Below are 21,712 nucleotides of genomic sequence, written 5' to 3' on the forward strand. Positions count from 1 at the left end.
CTGTTTCCATATGTGCTGCCTTGTGCAGCACACATAGAAACAGCAAAATGCAATTGATTGTGTTTGTGCAGGAAGGTGAGCAGCACACATAGAAGTTACAAAACCCCATGAATGAGTGGTTATCTGCAGGAAGGCCTACCTTCCTGCACATAACAATCATTAACATTCATTATGCACTATGGTACAAGGGTGCTTGCATTGGCGCTAGGCAGCTGAACTCAGCACCAGCACTAGGGGAAACGCAGGGGTGCACCGCATTCTTGTGAATACGGCGCATCCCTGTGTTTTCAGAATGGAGAAGCGTGGCTTTAGCAATATTTGCTTAATGCCATGCTTCTCCATTCTGTTGTAAATATGCCCTGAGTCTCTTGTTCACTTTGAATTGTTTTTCAGCAGATCACTGTGGCAGAAAGGGGCATATTTACAGGGTGGCGTTAAGCCACGTTGAGAGGCTCAGCGCCACCTTAAAAATATGAAAATGGAGTTAGGCCACTGTAGCGTCCACAAAAGTGACGCTCTGGTGGTCGTGGGGCTTGTACATATGCTCCTTACAGACAAATCGGTTTACATTCCCACGCAACATGCCGGAAATCCCTCTTTGGTATTCTGTGTCCCTGGTGGTCACTCATCTCTCCTGGCACAGCATTTTTGATAAAATATTTCTCCTGGCATTGTGTTTAGATGTGCATTATTTCTGTGGAACAATGTCGTACGTTTGCACAATTATTCCAGTACACTGAGTTATCACCAATCTAGTTTGTGGTATTTAGCCATTTTAGTGTGCAGCTACAGTTTATAATTGACAAAAATAATCATTATGGTCTCATAAAAACCTTTGTTGTGACGCACAAAAATACAAAAATATCCTGAGAGTATTCATGTAGTTCTGATCGTTACTTGCGTGACTTTTCAGCACACATCTCTCTGGAATACTGTGGGAAATCTAGGAGTTGCAGAGTAGAGTCAGCTCCTGCTTGATAAGAGCTCAGGCAAAAAACTATGGCCTCGATAAATAAACTCAGGGAATCTTGATGTATTTTTAAGATGAGACAAATCCTAAAACTACTGTGCTCTCAATGCAACTTTTCAAAGTTGTTAACTATGTTTGAACTATATAACAGTACATGCATTTCATTCCCATTTTCTTCATGTCAGTGTACAGGTGAAAGGCCACCAGTCTAACTCAATAAGTCTGGTTATACCTGAAAATGGCGCTCAGACCTCTTGGCTTTGCCAATGTTTGTTAAACTTGTATTTGTTGTTCATAAAGCTAAAGCTGTGTGTGGGTTGTCCCCACAGTTTCTCAAGGGAAATGCTGCCTGACTATATGACTTTTCAGCCTTGGTTCCGCCTCCTCTTCTGCATTCAAGAGGCAATGTTGGGTGTCCCTGCTTTTTGATTCCGTCTCACATCACTTAGAAAAGATGTCTAGAACAACTTTCTCTCATCAAAGGTTTCTGCAACAACTTAAGACTTGGTTGTTCTACAGTGTTGATTTTCCTTTGATTCCCAACATGTAGGATTCTGTTACATGACAACCCTGAAGAAACATGACATGGTATTTAAAAGTTTAACATATTTGTGTAGTGCCTATTTGCTTAGTAAAGTATACAACAAAACGTAACATAACATTACATTGGATTGACATTTATCAGACATACACTCATGGGAGCTTACAACTTATGGGGCTTAAAAACCACATGTTCTACCTGGCCGAGGGTGCTGATAGGTATGACTGCTGCATGCTTCATGGGGTCATATATTGCCTACGTGATGTAGCCATTATACTTCTCACATGCGCCACTGTCTCCAATAATGCTGGGGCATATTATCAAGGGGGTTTATCTACGCTTTTTTGGCTTTAAAAGCCAAGAAAGCGGAGATCAAATTATCTCCCTATTACCTAGCTGTCGCTAACACCAGTTACTGACAGCTAGTAGGAGATAGCGACCATCTTGGGCCCCACTTTGCATGTCAGGGATATTTATCACTAATGACATGCAAAGTGGGCGTGCCAAGATGTTAGCGACTGGAAACAGTCGCTAACATCGCTATCCCCTATTACCAACTTTTAGAGATATTCACGCTAAGCGCGAATATCTGCAAAAGCTAACACCTGCCCTGAGTAGTTCTTAGCCATGTTATCCAATGGGAGCTGGATAACATGGCTAAGAGCATTAGCTCAGTAATGCGTGAATATCGCTGACTTTTCAGCGATATTCATGCATTGCGTACGATTTTTATCGCATTTGCGATAAACCTTGGTAATACCAAGGTTTATCTGCGATAAAAATCGCCGTAGCTCAGCGGTAAATTTTTGTCTCTAACCAAGCAAAAGCGATAATTATTGGTATTGCTTGGTAATATGCCTCGCTGTTTGGGCCAAAAAGGTGGGCAGCACAGACACAGACTAGCTTGTTGGTGTGAAAAAGGCTGCTTTATTGGAAACAGGTGCACCTTACATACAAGTTCCCTTGGCCTGTGCCGTACAAAACAAGACCTCACTAAACACTCCCTCCCCTAAACATGTTCCCCCCTGCAACAATTATAAACACAACTTGCAATTTCCTAACCTTTCTACAACTACCTAACTAGGTAAACTTCTTATGTTCTTTCCTAACTGTAACTATACATCATTATACCACAACTGACCTAGGAAAAACTCCCCAAAGAAACATAGCGCACCAATTCAGCACTTTTTCCAGAGACAACACCAATACAAACACCCCCCCCTGATGCACCTGCTCCCAAGAAAACTACCTAGCTGAAAAAGTAATGAGCTATCCAACAACAAACCCCGAAAAAAACAGCTGGAAGTTCGTGGCTCTGGCTGCCAAGCCCAAAACTAGCCCAGCCCCAAGCACAACAAGCCCAACGCCAGCCCAATGGAGCCCGCCCAGCCCAGTGGGCTCTTGCAGGCCCCGGCCCCAAAACCCTCCCACTGGCCGGCCGCCCCTCCAAAGCCCTATTGTCTGATATGGCTATTCTTACTGGTCCTGCTTCCTTATAGCTGCATTGTTACATGCTGCTTACCGCACAAGGCCATTGTTTCCCTATGCTGCCTAAGTGTTGCCACTGCCACATTTCTGTTGTGGTTTGATTTATGATGGACAACACAAAGCTCTGTTTACTGGCCATCTCCAGATACCGTATTGTTTTTAGACATTTTTTACATGCATTTGTTTGAATTTTTATACATCTGTAAAATCTGCTGAACTCTCACATGTTTATCTCCCTTGATTTGCTTTCAGCACTTTAAATTGGCTGCTTGGAGCAAGCTCTTTTTATTAGGGAAGGGTTGAAACTGCAGCTGTTTGTAGTACCTATTATTACCAATTCTTCAAAATATACATAGGGTAGATGTTGGCTTCACCCAATAGAGTACTTCTCTTACACCTCAGAGTATAGTTGTTAGTGTATTATTCTGCTTCCTATGCAGTGTTGAGTGTTTTACATCTCAAACATGCACTATATCATGCAGTGGAAGCCGGCATGGATCAGGGGAAGAAGGAAGGGGAATGTAAAAAATGTAAATTAAAACCAGTAACCTTATCGCCGCATCCCACGTCTCTGCTCCGTTATCTGTCTGTTGGAACAGGAACCAGGAAGCACACCCAGGCTTCCCTGACCAATCAAAATGCAGCATTGCAGCATTATGATTGGTAAGCACCCATGCTCCCCTGACCAATCATAATGCTGCAATGCAGAGCTGCGATTGGTCTGAGTGCCGTGGTTCGGCGCTCAGACAGGGACTGGTGGCCTGGGCATGTTCTGCGTCCAGGTTGTAATGATGCCTGGACGTAAAACATGGAAAGTGCGCATGACTGTTTGGACCAGCCCCAGAATGGCTATATCATTGTTCGTTTCGCTTCCTTGACAAAACTATATTCAAATGGGCTGGAAAAATAAACATTGCTATTAAATGTTTCATTTCTAATGACTATGATGAATATCCATAGTCTGTGATCAACTTAATTCTCAGGTAGAGTATCCATGGGACTCTAGACCAAGAATAAGAGATACTTTTTCTGTCTTCCGGAAGGGAGTGTGGTATATGGTGGTCCCTCAATTGGATCCTCCAGTGTTGAATGATCGACTGATGCCCTCTTTTGGTATCCTCACAGAAGCTGCTGGGATCTGCACAGGATAAAATCCAAAATAGATGTCTTGTACCTTATGGTGGCCAACCTGATAGGGTAAGTGGAAAGGGGGTGTGAGTGAATGGGGGATGCAAGTAATTAACAAACCGTCACTATTGTCCTATGCTAGTAGACCCACAATAAGCTCAATGTTATCCTTAGTCCCTGGGTCAAGCTTCATAACAAAAGACCCTGGTTTCCAAAGTTATCATTCGCATGCCTCCTCAACATGGCTTCAATGCCTTTTTATTATCAAATCAAATTCAAATTAAAAAAAACATTATTTTTCCCAGATTATCCTCCTATCTACTAGCACATTCCCTGCAGATGTCACATTGATCCTTCCTAACCATATAGGCGTGCTTCATACTTTGGTCATGCCTCCCACTGCTCCTTGTTGGCCAACTACTACCTTTTCCTGTTTTTTCCCGTCATTTCTGAATGTAAGGTACAGTTATCCCTCTCCAAATCCTCTCCCATCTACTGCGCCTTATTCCTCACATCTTGACCGAAATGTATGTAGAATAGAACAGATTAATAAAACAGCAACTATGGGTGATGGTGACTGATGAGGTCCATTTTACCATCAAGAGAGTATATTTGTACCATAAATCTACAGAATGTATATTTGGAAAACCAGGCTCCTGAGCACTCAAGAGGATTTCTCAGATCTAGATTGGTCACAGAGCATTAATTGAAAGTTCTCTATTTTGGCCTGTGATTGACGCATACAGTCCTCTTGATAGAGTCAGTGCATGTACTTGTGAAAGGATACCTTATCTACGATGTCAAAATGGCTGTCTATTTTGGGAAAGATCAAGCAAAACGTTCTAGTGCACCCTGATGTGCCTGGGTTGTCATTGACTTGTGATCTCTAATAATACCACCACCATTTGAATCACTGTTAAAGATGTTCTTTTTGAAAACATTACAATTGCATATGAATCAACAGTTTAAAAGATAATGAAGCATAGTGCCATAGATATAACATCCCTCCTATGACCCTATTACAGAGAGGACGCTCTTTTCCTTTCAGTAGGTGTGCCGTGCGCAAATCGGAAAAGTGTGCCCTTTTATGAAGAAACCACGTTTAAAAGTTGCTCCCTGTTTCACTGTGCAGGTGGCAACCCACCTGAACTTTTAAGAGGGATTATCTATCCCCGTGTAGAGATCCCCTTGCTGGTGGGTGCCATGAGCGACTGCACCCACTTGCAAGGGGTTGACTGGGAGGGGCCCATAGGAGAGTGCTGCCTCCTGACAGCTCCTTTGCCTTTGCGTCTGTGCACATAATGCGGCATTGGTGCAAAGATAAAGAGATTCCCTCATTTGCATGGGGTCCACACCCCAATACACATGAGGGATCGCCCTCTAGAGATAGCACTGCCGCTACATGTACGCAGGCACTATCGGTATTATGGAAGGAACGGAACAAGCATCTGCAGCCCCTTCTGAAGTACTAAAGTAACCTGGGGGTGCACAGAGCGTGGGTGCAAGCCTGTTGCACCAAGGGGCTGCTTTATGTAACACAGCTCATGGTAGTAATAATCCAAAACCGATAAATATATATGCAGATAAGCATTTAGTTTCCCACAATTGAATTAAGCTGCTAAATTAAGTTAAAAAATACGGAGTAGTCAAATTCAGAGAGCATGGAACACAGCAAAGACCTGAGGTTGACAGAACTGCACAAACGAAATATAAGTATTTATTGCAAAGGCCCCAAAGTGTTTAACAATGAAAAATTCTTATTGAGCATATGTAAGTAAAGTATCAACAATTGTGGAGGAGAAAGAACTGTATCTTTGCCCCAAAACTAAGATAAAATGTGGGTAGGAGGTATATGGGAGGACTATTGAGGGGAACAGGAGGGAAGGAAAGAAAAGGATAGAATAGGTGTGAACAGGGTTTTAAGAGGGACGAAAAATCTGAGGGGTCTCTCATAGGGGCGTGATTGCCGTAATTAAGGGCGTGGCTTAAAACACTTAAGCTAAAAATCTGTGCTCAGCATAGTGTGCTGGCCCACTGGTATTTTGCTGCTTCTGTCCATTCATCCAGATATATAACACAACAAGTAGCATTACACCTACAACAAGCCAGGACTATTGACATTGTCAATGGTTGTAATTGCATAAGATAAATCACCAACAACTATGACTTTGTTGTATTTACTTTTGAAAATGCTACTGATCTTGTGGGTGAGGTTGTGGCATAAGTCTAGAGCTGCTGACTTTAGAGCTGAGAAAGTGGGTTCGAGCCTGACGTTGGCACAATATCCTCTGATTCAACAAATGATTATGTCCTTGTGTAATGTAACTGGTACTCATGTAAAGCGCACCACGTTTGTGCTGTATATAACTGAAAACTTAGCTTCCTTGAAGTTACATCAAAAGCAGTGATGGCTAGTACTATTGCTGGGTTAAGTTATTATCTTTTTTCACCCTGAGGGTAAAAATGGAGAGCCCAATAGGGACCTGTCTTAGCACTTGCTTTTAAGAACTGCCAGTGCTGAGCACAAGCAGGACCTAGCCCTGGGGGCCTCATTTATGAAAAGTGACGCATCGCTGCGTGAAAACAGCGATGCGTCACTTTTCACTGCGCACTCCTTGCGACACCAATGATGCGTCATATTTAATGTATGACGCATCATGTCGCAAGGACTTACAGATACGTCAGTATTTCTGACGTATCTGTAAGCGCAAAAGTGACGCATTGCCGGAGTGTGCCACAAAAGTTACGCAACTCCAGCAATGCGTCCTTTCACATGGGGAAAGCCCCATGTGAAATGACTTGCGTCAGTCTTATGCCTGCTGTGAGGCAGGCACAAGATTTTGACGCAACAACATCCTAAAAGTGACGCAGTGAAATCTCATAGATTTCACTGCGTCACTATTACGAGGATTTTTGGGGGGGAACGCCCCCTCTGCATAAATTATACCTGACGCAGGTATAATGTGGCGCAGGGGTTTAAAAAGTGACGCATCTACCTAGATGCGTCACTTTTTAAATATGGCTCAACAAGGCGCATATTTTACGCCGCTGGTGCTTCACAAAAAGTGACGCACCGGTGGCGCAAAACTGACGCAAGGCCTCATAAATAAGGGCCTGGGTGTGAAGGAGGGTGGGAGGACTGATGTAGGAAGGCCGGGCGGTGGGGATAAGAATGGGTGGCAAGATCTTGTGGTAGCACATGCATCTCACTAGAATCTGTGGGCAACCAGCGCAAGGATGTATTATCTTACAGTAGAAATCTGGGACACATCAGATTAGGAGGAAACTCCTAAGGAATATTATACAACATGTAAAGCATTATCGACGACTCTGCCACAAGAATTCACACAGAATTCGAAAGAAAATTATTAACTGAAGATGAGCAGCAGATCTCAGAAAACAGAGCACATCTGAGTCCAACACTATCAAGTGAAATCTCTCTCTCTCACTGTATATGTATATATATATATATTCCTCCAACAGTAAATAAAACGATCATTCCGAGGTATTTAACGCCACCAGATGCCACAGCAAGTTACATATGTGAATATATGTATAGGTATAGGTACATATATATATATACACACCACACACACACACACACATATATATATATATATATATATATATATTCACTGAAAAAACCATAGGTTTCACACCAGTTATAGTTAGGAATTAGCATTTAAAAAACCTATTAAATTCACTGACAAAACCAGTTATAGTTAGCTGGAAATTTTACTGATATAAAACCAATGAAATTCCACGTTATAGTTAGTTGGACTCACTATAACTTGCGTGTGCAATGCACTGCTGATGACGTCACATATTACATCACTCATGACATGGTCAGTGACATCACTCATGACATCACTGATGACACCATCCAGTGAATATGTGTCTTTCTGAAAAATAAATATTAGTGAGTAATGTTTAAATATTTAAATATATATATTAGTGTTTCACTTTGTGTATAAGTGGCTACATGTGTTGGTAAGTAGCTACATGCGTATGTATATGGGTTATTAGATGTTTCTCTTAGTATCAGTATGAGTGTCTATATGGTTTGGTGGGGGTATTACTTAGCACATAGATGCATGAGTGACTGACTCTCTGTTTGTATGTGTTTTGAAGACAGCATATGTGCAGGACTGTATGGGTGGATGAGTGTGTATATGTGTTTGTTAGTGAGTGAATGACTGTCTCACTAGTGTCTTTATCAGTAACTACATATGTTTTAATCTAGTATATGTGAATATTGATGTATATAAGTGAGTATATGTGAGAGTAAGAGATTGTAAGAGTTCCTGTTTAAATAAGTATGTGTTTCTATAAGTGATTGTTTAAGAGAATAAATATGTGTAATTTTCAATACAAGTAAGTTGGAAGTGTGTGTATAACTCTATATTCAAATAAATGGATGTTCAATAGTTTATTTGCACGTGTGAGTATGTGTGTGAGTAACTTTTGGATGACTGTCGGTGTGTAACAGGATGTATAGGTGTATCACTTCATATGATGAGTGAGTATATGTATGAGTGACTATATAGAACTGTTGGTGAATGACTGGATGTGCATATAGATGGTGGAATTACTGAATTGCTTGTTGTAACTGATATGGGTATCTCCATTTTTTTTTTAAATTTCAGTTTCTATTTTTGAATATGTGTTTCAAGGGTTACATTACAGTGAAAGGAGGTCTGTCACTATGTCACAAGGATGGTGTCATCAGTGATGTCATGAGTGATGTCACTGACCATGTCATGAGTGATGTAATATGTGACGTCATCAGCAGTGCATTGCACACGCAAGTTATAGTGAGTCCAACTAACTATAACGTGGAATTTCATTGGTTTTATATCAGTAAAATTTCCAGCTAACTATAACTGGTTTTGTCAGTGAATTTAATAGGTTTTTTAAATGCTAATTCCTAACTATAACTGGTGTGAAACCTATGGTTTTTTCAGTGAATTTCAAAGGTTTTTTAAATGCTAATTTCTAACTATAACTGGTGTGAAACCTGTGGTTTTTTCAGTGAATTTCAAAGGTTTTTTAATGCTAATTCCTAACTATATAAGACCTGAAAGCCCACCAGGAATCTCCAGTATGCGCCAGGGGACTGCATTGCAGAGAGGTGTAATGAAGCCACAACCCTTTTTACACCTCTCTGCAACGCAGCCCCCGTGCATGTTTGAAGAGGGGAAACTAATTCCCCTTGCATACTGGGGGCCCCTGGGGGCCAATTAGCCCACCTGGAACCTCCAGTATGCGCCTGGGGCTGCATTGCAGAGGTGTAATGAGACTATGCCCCTTGTTACACCTCTCTGCAACGCAGCCCACTGCCGTGTTTGCAGAGGGGGAACTAATTCCCCTTGCATACTGGGGGTCCCTGGGGTCAACTAGTCCACCAGGAGCCTCCAGTATGCGCGAGGGAGCTGCATTGCAGAGAAGTGTAATGAGGCCACACCCTTGTTACACCTCTCTGCAATGCAGGCCACTGGCGCCTTTGCAGAGGGGGGACTAATTCCCCTTGCATACTGGGGGTCCCTGGATCATATCTGCCCAAACACCGATATTCCGAACGATTGTAAATGACTTTTCTTGAGAAACATTTGGATTTGGATTATCATGTCCTATACTTTGGAATTTTTGAAAGACTGACTTTGAGGATGCTATAAATTACTCAAGTCTGCCCGAATTGTGTGGGTAAAATTGATACCTAGTCACTTTTAATAAGAATATACTTATGTCTCGTCTAACATTTGGAAGAAATATCTAGTTATATGACAACGGGATACCGACATAACTTGAAGGAAATAAGAACGCCCTGAAGAAGTTCTGTTGTACAGAACGAAACGTTTCGGCTGGCTGTGGTACATAAACTTAAGGAAAATAAAAGCATTTGAATATACACCAAGATTCAGCGCTTCAATAAGTACTCTAAGTGATATGATTTGATTGGACTCATTGTGAAAGTGGTGCTGTGCCAAACTTTGGAATATTCTCCACTACTCTCTACTACTTACTCTCTCCCACTCTCTACTACTCACTCTCTACTGCTCTCTACTACTCACTCTACTACTTACTCTCTACTACTCTCTACTACTCAGTCTCTACTACTCACTCTCTACTACTCTCTACTACTCACTCTACTATTCACTCTACTACTCTCTACTACTCACTCTGCTACTCTCTCTACTGCTCTCTACTACTCTCTACTACTCACTCTCTACTCTCTATTACTCACTCTCTACTCTCTACATCTCTACCTCTCTACCTCTACACCTCTACCTCTCTACCTCTCTCTACACGCACACATATAGACATATATGCATATATATATGTGCATATGCATTTATATATATGTATGTGTATGTATAAAAAAAACAACTAAACATTTTTTTTTCTAATCAGCTACTTTTAAAACTGTCATTCTTTTTCCCCATGGTACACTCCCCGGTACGCTCCCCGGTGCGCGTACCGGGCGCTCCCCCCGCGAAAATCAAAAAAAAAAATTTTTTTTTTTGCCCCGTGGGGCCCTTTTATGGCCCCCACATCAAACCTAGGGGGTTAAGGGGGGTCTACTCTGCCCCCTTATGGTCATTTCCCCCTTTGTTTTGGCCACCTCTTGTGTCTCGATCCTACCGAGAAACAAGATGGCGGCCGCTCCGGACTGTTTAGAATGTTTACAGACAACTGAGAGCCAACCAGCTTTCTGCGCGCAAGTCGCGTGTCGCGCCTGGAGCGCTCACTGGTGCGCGTACCGGAGCGCTGCTCTAGATATATATATTTTTTGGGACGTTAATTTCTCAAAATCCACTGAAGCACATATCTTGAGACATAGCAAAGGCACATCGGGCTAACAGTCCCTACAATTTTGCCAAGTTTGGTGGAAATCCATTCAGCCGTTCGAGCTAAAAGTGAAATCGACCGCCCTATGGAAATTAACATGGGGAAAACGCGTTTTGGGACCCCCCTTTTATCTCGGCCCCCGCTTGACGAATCCCCCCCAAACTTTCAGGGAAGGACCGGACCGCCATGAGACCATTTTCCTGAAAATTTCAGGCAGATTCGTCAACCGGCGCCAAAGTTATTCAAAATAGAATGTTGAGATTTAACATTGAAAATTATCCTAACTATAACTACCTACTGGCGACCGCCAGTAGGTAATATATATATATATATATATATATATATATATATATATATACAGGAGCTAGAGCCACTGGAGACGAGTCTTAGGAAGGTCACGTTGCCTTTCCCTCTCCAGCTCCTCAGGGTCTATTTCAGCATTTATTGAGGGGTCATAAGCAGAGAAAGAGAAAAGGAAAAGAGATAAAGGTTATGGAAAGAGCACAGACGGAAAGACTTTGGAGAGAAATTAGAGTGGGTGGGTACAGAGAAGACAAAAAAAATGGAGATGGAAGGAAAGAGAGGAAGCGGAGAGGAACCGGGCTAGTCTAAAAATATTTGCCTGTGCAGCTTTTAATTTCCAATCCAATCATGCGACCGCTGCCAGTAAGTTGTGATATGTTAAGGATTGTGGCACAGATCAAGAGAGCAAAATGTTCAATGGAGTAAATTGCTCCTATATTGGCCATACATTTTCCATCCAAGCAGTTCCATATGCATTTTTTGCTCCCTATATTCAAAACATGCTGATGAAACACAAGGGGAAAAGTTGTCTCTAACTCTATTGTCTCTCATTGCAGGGGCACGGTTCTTTGAACTATAGTTGTCTGGCATGAAGAGTGTGAAAAGTATAAGACAAGTGAAACAAGAGCAATATTAAGCATGATTGAAATGGAGAATTGTTATTATTGCATGCAAATAAGATAGTGCTCTAAACAGACTAGAAACCTATGGGATTAAAACCTGGACATTGTTCTTTGGTTAGTCATCCATCATATGCCTTAGGTGAACAGACCCCTCCAAGATATTCAGGCATGGATTGGCAAATTTTGTGGCACAATCATGGAAATTGTTTGGCACAATTTTGCAGCATTTTTGCAGCACCTTATTTTGTTATTCTGCATATAATAATACGCCCCTTGGCCCGTTGTTTGCCCCATGGGTGGTGGGCCCTAGATTGCAATCAAGTAAGTACTGAATTCTGCTCCATTTTAGATGTGATAATACGGAATCTATCAAAAGTAGAGAGAGAGGAAGAGGAAATAACTAGATTCGCCGTCCTTAATTATACAAATATAGCAAAACAAAGAACCCAGTAAATTCAGAAAGGATAGCGATGGACATACCCTCCACAATAAGAGAAAAACCCTGTTTTTCTTAAAGACCCCTCACCCACCAGGGTTGCTCCTTGGTGGCATACTTCATCATTGAGGCTCTTCCCGATCCGCTGCAGATCGAGGCGTGCTTCAACCAGACGGAATACGTAGGAAGCACTTTTTTGGTTTTTTGGTTTTTGTCTACGATGAAAACAATGTTGTGGGAGGGGAGTGGAGTGCAGGTGCTAAACAATTTTAAAAACAACTGACTAGTAGGTTACCACCTCTAGTCGGTAAGATTTAAAATCAAGGGAAAAGAAAAAGAAGGAAACTGATATCAATTAATCTATTTCTTGCTTATCTGGTCAACATGTTTCGAACCTTGCCCCTATTGGATCTTCATCAGGACCTAAGGAACCTAGTTCCTATCGGTACCACATCTCTAAAAGTTTCTAAATAGGAACGTATCAAGTTACAAGCCCTGCAATTCACACAACCTACATATGATTTTATTCCCAGGATAATGTCACTGCATTACCATAAAAGCGAGAAAGAGGGTAGAGTTTCAAAACATTAGCTGTGGCTGACACAAAATAATGCTCAAAGCAGTGAATATACGAAACACACAGGTGTATTTGTGCTTCCAAAATGCACAAAAATCTGTGGTTATACTGTAGGTAGTGCGGAACAACCTTTAGCCTAAATGACTAACGAAAATACTTACCAATAAATTGAACACACTGAAAAAACATACGAAAAAAACATACATTTTAAACGCCGTTCTCTGGCATCATGATCCCACCGTGGAGGACTGTGCCTGTAGTCAAACCCTGCAAGACAGGAGGTAAAATGTCATCAAAACATTTAACGTGTATTACCAAACAAAAGAGGCTGGGTCTGTTCGAGCTCTTGACCCTGTTGTGCAGTGTCCTATTAGAAATCCTTTTAGTGCCCAAACTGGGAGCTAACCTGCTACACTTCGTCAAGTAGAAAGTGTCGTCTTGGAGTCCCGGGTTATGGTAGTGCCATACATCAACGAGCCCCAGGTCAGTGATCTGCCCTCTTAACGCGGCCGACATCGCGCCCGTGGCGCTAAACGCGCCGTCCCCACGGTCTGTGTCTAGGTCCCACACTAAGTTGAAATCCCCTCCCAGTATTGTGCGCGGTCTGCCGGTCTGAAAATGTTCCTGCAGAAGCGACTGGAGGTATTTATCTTGCGACTGGTTAGGTGCATAGACATTGCCAAGGGTGAATTGTATGCCTCCCACCTGCACCGTGGCCCGAAGGAAGCGTCCGTCTCCACTCTTGTAGGGTTTTATGGATACCCGCCTGAAGCCAGCTCTGCACAAAATCGCCACCCCCGCGGTTTTAGTGTCAGCCGATGCCCAGAATTGTGTGGGGTATCTGGGGTGCGCCATACGTCTAGTGTCCCCCCGCAAGAGATGTGTCTCCTGAAGAAAGATGATGTCAGGGGAATGGTGGAGAAGATAGCGCCATACCTGAGTTCGCTTGTTGGGGGAGTTGAGTCCTTTGACATTAAGTGTCAGGACCTTTAGGGGAGCGGGGACATTTACCGCCATGGTACTAAGGGGGTAAGAGCCGCTTCATCACCCTGTACCTTCCACCCCGTGGGACAGAAGGGAGTGGCCGCCCCACCCACCGCAGTCGCGCAGGCACCTGTAGTGGTTGCCGGGTCACCGCATTGCACAAAGAGAGAAGGGGCCAAGTGAGAGGAAAGCTCAGATGAGAAGCAAGAAAAATAGAACAAGTAGGAAAAGAGAAAGTACATAGAAGGTAAATAACCACAATAGGCCAACAGGGCCGTAGTAGAATGTCCCAAGTTCCGGGCATCCGCTACCCTAGGGTTTGGATGGTCTCAGGAATGTCACTTCCTTTGTGACAAGTTGGGGGGCGTATTGCCAAAGGTGTGGGTCTCAATTATCTCGAGGCCCGTCTGCCCCGCTGCCCGTGGTGGATTCGGGGGGTAGGTAGTACAAGGTCATCACAAAGGTGGGTGTGTCGTGTCCGCCAGGACAGAGAGATTGGGTCCCAGCGGCGTGGAGTTCACTTCTAAGCCGCAGGGCCGCCGGGTCCGGCCCCCATCACCTCCTGAGGGTAGTGGCTCCAATCATCGGCCCGTCTGAGCCGCCTCCATTGTTCGGTTGCCCCCCTGTAGAGATACGGCGGGCTCAGGTCCAGGCGTGTGCTTCCCCCGCATTGCAGGGGTGCGTGAGTTCATGCGGGCTGCAGAAGTGCAGGTGTCGTCCTATCGCTCTTCAGTGGGCGCATGGTCACGGAGGCTTCTATCCCTGCATAGGGGTTTGCAGTGGCGTTCCGCTCGGCAACCGTTGATCACCTAAGTGTGGGAACTGGTCGATTGGGGGTCATGGAGTGTGAGGTTTCGAGGGGCGCTCCTCGCAGTCGTTCTCAAGGGAGCGAATGTGGTCTATGATGTCTTGCTTGGCCTGGGATGTGGAGCAGCCATCCTTTGGGGGCGTCCGGCGACGTCGGGTCACCGTAGTCCAGTCCGGTCGAGCCGGGGGTCTCTCCTGGCGCTTGGAGCGGGATGCGCTTGGAGCGGGATGGGCTGCGCTCGGGGGATTCCGAGAGTCCAATCAGCTGTGCCGCCTCATTGTAGGAGCGGATTACTCTGCGCTTGTCACCCCAGCGAAAGATGAGGGCAAAAGGGTGTCCCCTCTGGTAGGGGATGTCGAGAGTCCGTAGTTTTTCTGTCACAGGGCGGAAGACTCTCTTTCTATGCAGCGTGTTAGGTGCCAGATCTTGGAAGATTTGAATCTTGTGCCCCCCGAATCGTAGGTCCTGCTTGTCCCTTGCTGCTTTCAGTATGGCCTCCTTCTCCGTGAAGTAGTGTACTCGGGTTATTATATCCGGGAGAAGGCCCGTCTTGCCTCCCGCGCTGAAGATTCGATGTGCGCGGTCCAGAAGCGGCAGGGAGGCCCCTTCGCCGCCTCGCACCTCATGCAGGAGCTGAGCCGTATAGGCCATGGTGTCAGTCCCTTATTCCCGAGTGGTACGCCGCGGATGCGGAGGTTGTTGCGGCGCCCCCTATTCTCAAGGTCCTCCTGTTTGACCTGGAGCTCGATGTTTTGCTCCTCCAGAGCCGCCACCCTCTGCCACAACTGCTCGATATCTTCAGTGCGTGTGTCGACAATTTTTTCAAGTCCATCGACCCTGTCTCCCAGTTCTGAGACGTCTTTGCGCATCTCTTTGACGCATGTATGCACCTCCGACCGCAGGGAGCCTATCTCCGATTTCAAGTCCGCCATGAAAGAGGACATGAAGGCCTGGGTCACCGGGGGGGAGTCAGTGACGGGGGTTTTTTCAGTTGGAGCTGACGCTCCTGCTTTGCCCCACATGGCGACCACTGACGTGCCCTTGGATGTCGTCGCCGGGTCCGTCCTGCCCCCCCCTCTGCCTCGGGTCATTGTCAGCCTAGGGCGCGGTGTCCAGTCACTTGGTATGTGCCCCTCGCCGTGGGCACGGTTCCTCGATGGCGTTGCCGGGACGTGGGGATAGTGCGGAGCGCCACCAGTCTTCCACTCCCCGCTCAAGCACCCCCCTGCGCGCAAACTCGGTCTGCCCACAAGACGGGGTTCAGGCCTGGGTCCTCCAATTGCCGCTAGTGCGCGGGGGATCCGCTGTACAGGCCGGCCCCCTCCTCAAGCCCCGGGTGTCACACCTCACGTCCCCCAGGAAATGGCGTCGCCACTCAGGAGTGGCACTGGTCACCCCGGGGCCCCACAGTCAGCGCAGGGGTACTCACGCGCCTGTCGTAGCTCCGTTCCCTCGCTCCAGGTCAGCTAGCTTGGTCCCGGGGACTCAGATGCCAGTGGGTGTAGCAGACCGCCCAGCCAGGCAATGGCGAAGTCTTCCCTGAGCGAGGAGGTTGATTCACATACCCTCCGTGGCGCCCATCAAACATGGAGGGCCGACCCGCTCCACCAGCGCGAGGCGAGGTGCCCCAGCCACCCCGGCAGCCTTCTGGGCAGCGCCCCCTGCTGCAAGGTCCGGCCTGGGGGGCGCAGTGGATGGAGGTCAGCGTAGGTCCAGGCAAGATTAGCAGGCCCGCCCGGAGGTGCCAGAGGGGCCAAGATGGCGGGCAGGGTCCGATCTAGAAGAGTCAAGATGGCGGGCGGTGTGCGCAGTAGTCCCAGCCGTGATCCAGCGGCTCCCGGTAGAGGCGGCGCACCAGTCCGCAGACAGGGGGAGGAAGAGCTCCGATGAGGGGGATTTCGTTGGGCACCCCTGCGGCAGCTCCCGGTCTCACAGTAAAGCCCCCGGGCAGGGGGCCAGCCGGCGGCACCCCCGCGCCGAGTGCGGCCCGGTGTTCCCGCCAAAGCCGGGTCCTCTCCCGGGGTCAGCAGCCGGGCGTGCACCGCACTCTTGTCTAGGAACCGCCTCGGCGCCGGCAGCTCCGTCCGCTCTGATTGCTGGGTCCGCCGCACTCAGTCAGCAGCCAGAGGTCGCCCTTGTAGCGTCGGTCGTCCCCTCAGCTCTGTGTGTCTCTCCGGGGGTAGGCGAAGCCCAGTCGCTGGCCGTCCGACGTGTCGAGAAAATGGCGGCGACACACCGGCCTCAGCTCCTTCAGATCCCTGTCCGCCCCCTGCTGAGCCGCCTGTACAGGAACAGTTGCCCCGAGGGTCGCTCTCTCGTCTGGAACGCAGGTAGGGGTTGGGGCCCCCAGAGAGCCCCCCGAATGTCGCCTTTGTAAGCTTATTTAGGCAGCGAGGTGACGGAGCACACTCGAGATGCGCCCGCTCACATCGCCGTCTTAGCCACGCCCCCCTCATTTTTTAGCTTGGGCCACCATTCATCTGGGTAGTTCCTGGCTATCAATTTTTCAGTTAGTTGTTCTGCTTGTTTCCTGCAGTCTTTTTGTTCGGTACAATACCTGATCCTCAGGAACTGTCCGAATGGTAGATTCTCTTTTAAATGCCTGGGATGAAAGCTATCAAATAAAAGGAAGCGTTTTTTTGTCGTGGGTTTCAAATGTGCATTCGTCTTCAAAGTGCTGTTTTATACAAAAATATTCAGATCCAAAAATACCAACTCCTTTTTTTCCGATGGTGTGTGTGAACTTCAGAAAAGTATTTTGATCATTTAGCCAGAATAGGAAAGCATTGGCTGTAGTCTGGTTGCCTTCTCAAATTAGTAAAATGTCATCAATATAGCTCTTCCAAAGTTTGATATGTTGAAGAAAGGGGTTTGCTTGATTGAGGATTCTATGAGTTTCGAGATGATGTACATAGAGGCCCGCTACACTGGGGGCAAAGACACTCCCCATACTGGTTCCAAGCTGTTGGAGGAATAGAATATCCTTGAAACAAACTTATGAGAAAGATTCAACTAACTGCACCTTGTTATAACCTGTCAGTGGTATAACGCAAAATGAAGGCCCCCCTGCAGAATGTGATGAAGGGCCCCTGAGTCTCCCTTATCCCACCAATATTAATTGCTCTTTGGCTGAATGGAGGAAGGCAGAAGGCCTGGGGCCTCCTGCATCGCATGGGCTGTCGGGCCTGTGTTTTGGCCCTGGCTGTGGCTGAGAATGAATGAACGTGGGAGTACACTTATGATGTCCACACTACAAAAAACTGATCTCTTCGAGAAATTACTCCACACAGGTTCATTGAAATCTCACAACACTAATGATGCTTAACTCAGTGGTGGCCAACCAAATAAACCTCACATCTCTATGGCCACTAATCGAGGACTCTAAATTGTCCAGAGGACACCCAAATCACTCCTGGAGCCTTTAATCTCCACTTCCTGACTTCTAGCACATTAACTCTCTTCCAGAGACGCGTGCTCATTTCGCTTTACCTTCGTTTTAATTCCTTTCTCTTTAAAAAAGTAGGACCTACTGTTCACCTTTGAACTTTATAATGGAGATATTTTGAAAACAATTACCATCCCTGGCCACAAGATGTCCTAGTTTCCAAAAAGTTGAGAATTGAGAGACGAAAATATCTGTAAGTTATGTTTTCACGACCCTTTCAATTATGTTTTCATAACCTTTTGTCAGCCTCTTCACTCAAAAAAAACCATCAGATCACATTCCCCAAATGTAGTGGGCACTTTTGTAAAAAGAACAGCCTTTTTACAAAACTGCAGATTTTGCTACTTTTTTGCGAAACGCAAAATCCTGGAGGGTCTGGTTGAGTATTTCAAAAGTTTATAAACTTTAAATATTCTTTCAGCAAGGAAGCAAAAGCCACTGCTCCATCCTTTACATAGAGGAATATTTACAATGCATATTTTACAAGATAGTCTTCCTATTAGAGGTCACTTCAGGAAGAACATTTGAAGAGATTGATTAGAGACTTGGGGCCATATGTATCATCAAACTATTTTGCATTTCCTAAATAGCGAATTTTAAGGAATCGCTATGTAGGAAATGCAAAATGATATGTATGAACAAAATCGCTTTTTATTTGTGATTCCTTAAGCTTCCTTATTTGCGATTTCGCATTTTGCAAATTCGCAATTAAGGAATAATTTCCAATGCATTCCTATGGGCCAGGAGGCCCATAGGAATGAATGCAAAATAATTCTCAAATTGCAAATTCGCAATTTGCTAATCGCAATTTGAGAATTATTGCAAGGGTGCAGGGGTGTCTCAAAGACACCCTGCTGCACCCCTGAAAAGAACATGTGTGTGCATATGGCACACATACATGCCCTATGGGCATGTGTGTGCATCATATGCCACCTTTAAAAATGCCAATTTGTGCATTTCTGGAAGAATTCGCAAGTTACCATCAACTGTAAGTTGGTGGTAATTTGCGAATTCTTAAACAAAATTTGCAAGCTCAAATTGCTACATACATAGCATTTAAGGAATCGCAAATTTACGATTCCCTAAATGCTATGGAAAAATAAGGAACCGCACAAGTTTGCAATTCCTTATTTTGGAAATGTTTCATACATTCCAAAACGTGCAAAACGGCCGTTTGCGAGTCACAAAGGCCGAAATTCTGCGAATTTCGGCCTTTGCGATTCAAAAACGGCTTGATACATATGGCCCAAAATCAGAAACACAAATAGAGTGTGGACAGACTATTTTGTCAAAAATATCGCGGACAAGAATATCAAGTAGGTAAGTGCAAGTAGGTAAATGTAAATTTACTATTCTTAACTCCAGATCTACGTACCTTGAATATTTATAGATATATCGTCAAGGTACATATATGAGGAGTTACATGTAGCAAAACTTTACTTACCCTTAGAAACTGACATACATGATATTCTTGTCCTCTATATTTTTGACATGATATTCTGTCCCACAATATTTGTGTTTCCGATCTTTTGTCCAAATACCGAAAAGATGCGAGCACTTTCTAGGGTCAGGCCTGTACAAAGAAGTGCCATATGAACATAACTCTGTGTATAGGTACCGTAGTGATATCTACATCTTAAAGGAGTGTCGGTGTTAGAATAATAATAAGTCATCTAAAATAAATTTTATATACTTAATTATCAATATTTTAGTTAATAGTTTTTCAAACAAAGTTAGGGTGTTTATTTGTGGGTATAGAGGAAGTGTGGGTCTCATTACTAAAGGCTGGGCTTGGCCTTGATCTTGTCTGACATCCTTTTTGTCTTCTTGTCAGCTTCCTGTATTGCCTTCTGGAACCACAATGAGACAGAGAAGCTTCTCACTGTTATACAACCCCACACACCATATTGCTGGGAGAAGATTGGTAAGAGTAAGGGTATTTTAATGGATATAAAGGAGCTGTGTATCTGAGCCTTTCAGTAGCCATCCTTGAATGTTATTTGCAGTTCTCTTACATTGAATCTTTTTTTTTTAGATAACTTTCTTTCGGTCAAAGACCATAAAAGTGCAAGTAAAATACATACAAAAGAGCACGAGTCAGTAAAACAGTAAATAGAAGACAGGTCAATATTAAAAATAGATTAAACTAGATAGTTATCAAGACCTGAGCGTTTAAAATTCAAAATTGGACACAATTAAACACAAGAATTTATCCACAACTTTTCCTTCTATGCCACATGCCAATTAGAAAACTAGACACAGCAAAAACAATGGGGGGGGGGGGGTGAGTATCACACGTTAAGACCCTACATGCCTGAATACAATATCTGAACCCTGGATTTCTACATAACGGAATCAGCCAGCATATCCTAATAGTTTCATACGCAGGGCAAAAAAACATAACATGGCAAACATCTTCGCACTTATAGTTACATGCCGTGCAGGCTATATTTTCTGATTTTGCCCATTTACAGGTGAATGCTCTGAGTGGTAGACTGCCATGCCTAAACTGGATGTAAAGCTTCCTTGCAAGGGGTGGATAGATTACATCTAAGAATTCCTCCGCTCACAATTCATTTTCCCCAGGAGGAACTCTGCTGACAGTCTTCCTAGGGAAACTGATCTCTGTAAGGCTGAGTTCTGCTGCCTCAGCTGACTTTTGAGTTCCAATTTGGATATCCCCGGGCAACACACCTCCGGGGTCTCCCAGAGCTCAGACAGACCAATCCGGATGCTAACAGTCTTGATGTGGTGCAGCCACGGAATGTTCTTGCCTTTTAGAAGAGCCCAGACCTCTAAAAATTCCTCTATATGGAGCCAGTTCAGGCACTGACCAAAGTCTCTTCCAGTAGAGCATGGGCCGTGCTGCTACTAGTTCTTCTATTGATTCCAGCCCCAGGTCAAGTCGTAGAGGAATGAGTGGTGTGCTTGGTGGCAAGCCCAAAAGGCTCCTCATGAAGCCCTGCTCGACCCTCAGGAGATTAGATGTATTTTTATGGCCCCAAAGTTCTGCACCATACGTCGATGCCATTCTAGCCTGGAGCTGGAGTCGATATATTTCAATGACCGGGGCTGCCGGCTTAAAATCCGAAAATCTGTGGACTTTGCTAATGCCCCCCATTACTTGGGATAACCTAAGAGCTGATTTGGAAATTATGGGAACCCCAGTCAAAATTTTCCGTCAAGGTAATGCCCAGATAGACAAAAGTCTTAACTCTTTCTAAGGCAGAACCATTGAGAATGGGGTTTGGGCGGGTTGCTTTGGGAGATTGAAAATCATAAACTTGGTCTTGTCCAAGTTTATATCCAATCCTTGTGAAGCACAGAATGCTGCAAAGCCGTCCAGGGTGCGCTGGATGCCCGATGATGTTTTAGATAGCAACAAGGTGTCAGCCTAGGGGCGTCATTGTCAATTACACCAATTAAATGGTCCACAAGGCCATTGATGGAAAGACAAAATAACGTTGGCGCCAAGACGCACCCCTGGCGTACACACTTCAAAATGGGGAAACGTGCTGAGAGATCCTCGTGACTCCCACACCTAACTTGGGCATAGTTTC

At 45.0% G+C, this 21,712-nt stretch overlaps 1 protein-coding gene across 1 annotated transcript in view; it reads left to right on the plus strand.

Moving 5' to 3' along the window:
• Positions 1 to 21,712, plus strand: part of LOC147708720 (uncharacterized) — a 241,214-nt gene that overhangs the window by 25,123 nt on the left and 194,379 nt on the right. The window contains exons 7-8 of the mRNA XM_086927370.1: positions 4,125 to 4,196; positions 19,987 to 20,076. Of these exons, the coding sequence (XP_086783496.1) occupies positions 4,125 to 4,196; positions 19,987 to 20,076 (162 nt within the window). The remainder of the gene's footprint in view (positions 1 to 4,124; positions 4,197 to 19,986; positions 20,077 to 21,712) is intronic.

Source organism: Lissotriton vulgaris, chromosome 6, assembly GCF_964263255.1.
Source record: "Lissotriton vulgaris chromosome 6, aLisVul1.2, whole genome shotgun sequence".
Lineage (NCBI taxonomy): Eukaryota > Metazoa > Chordata > Amphibia > Caudata > Salamandridae > Lissotriton > Lissotriton vulgaris.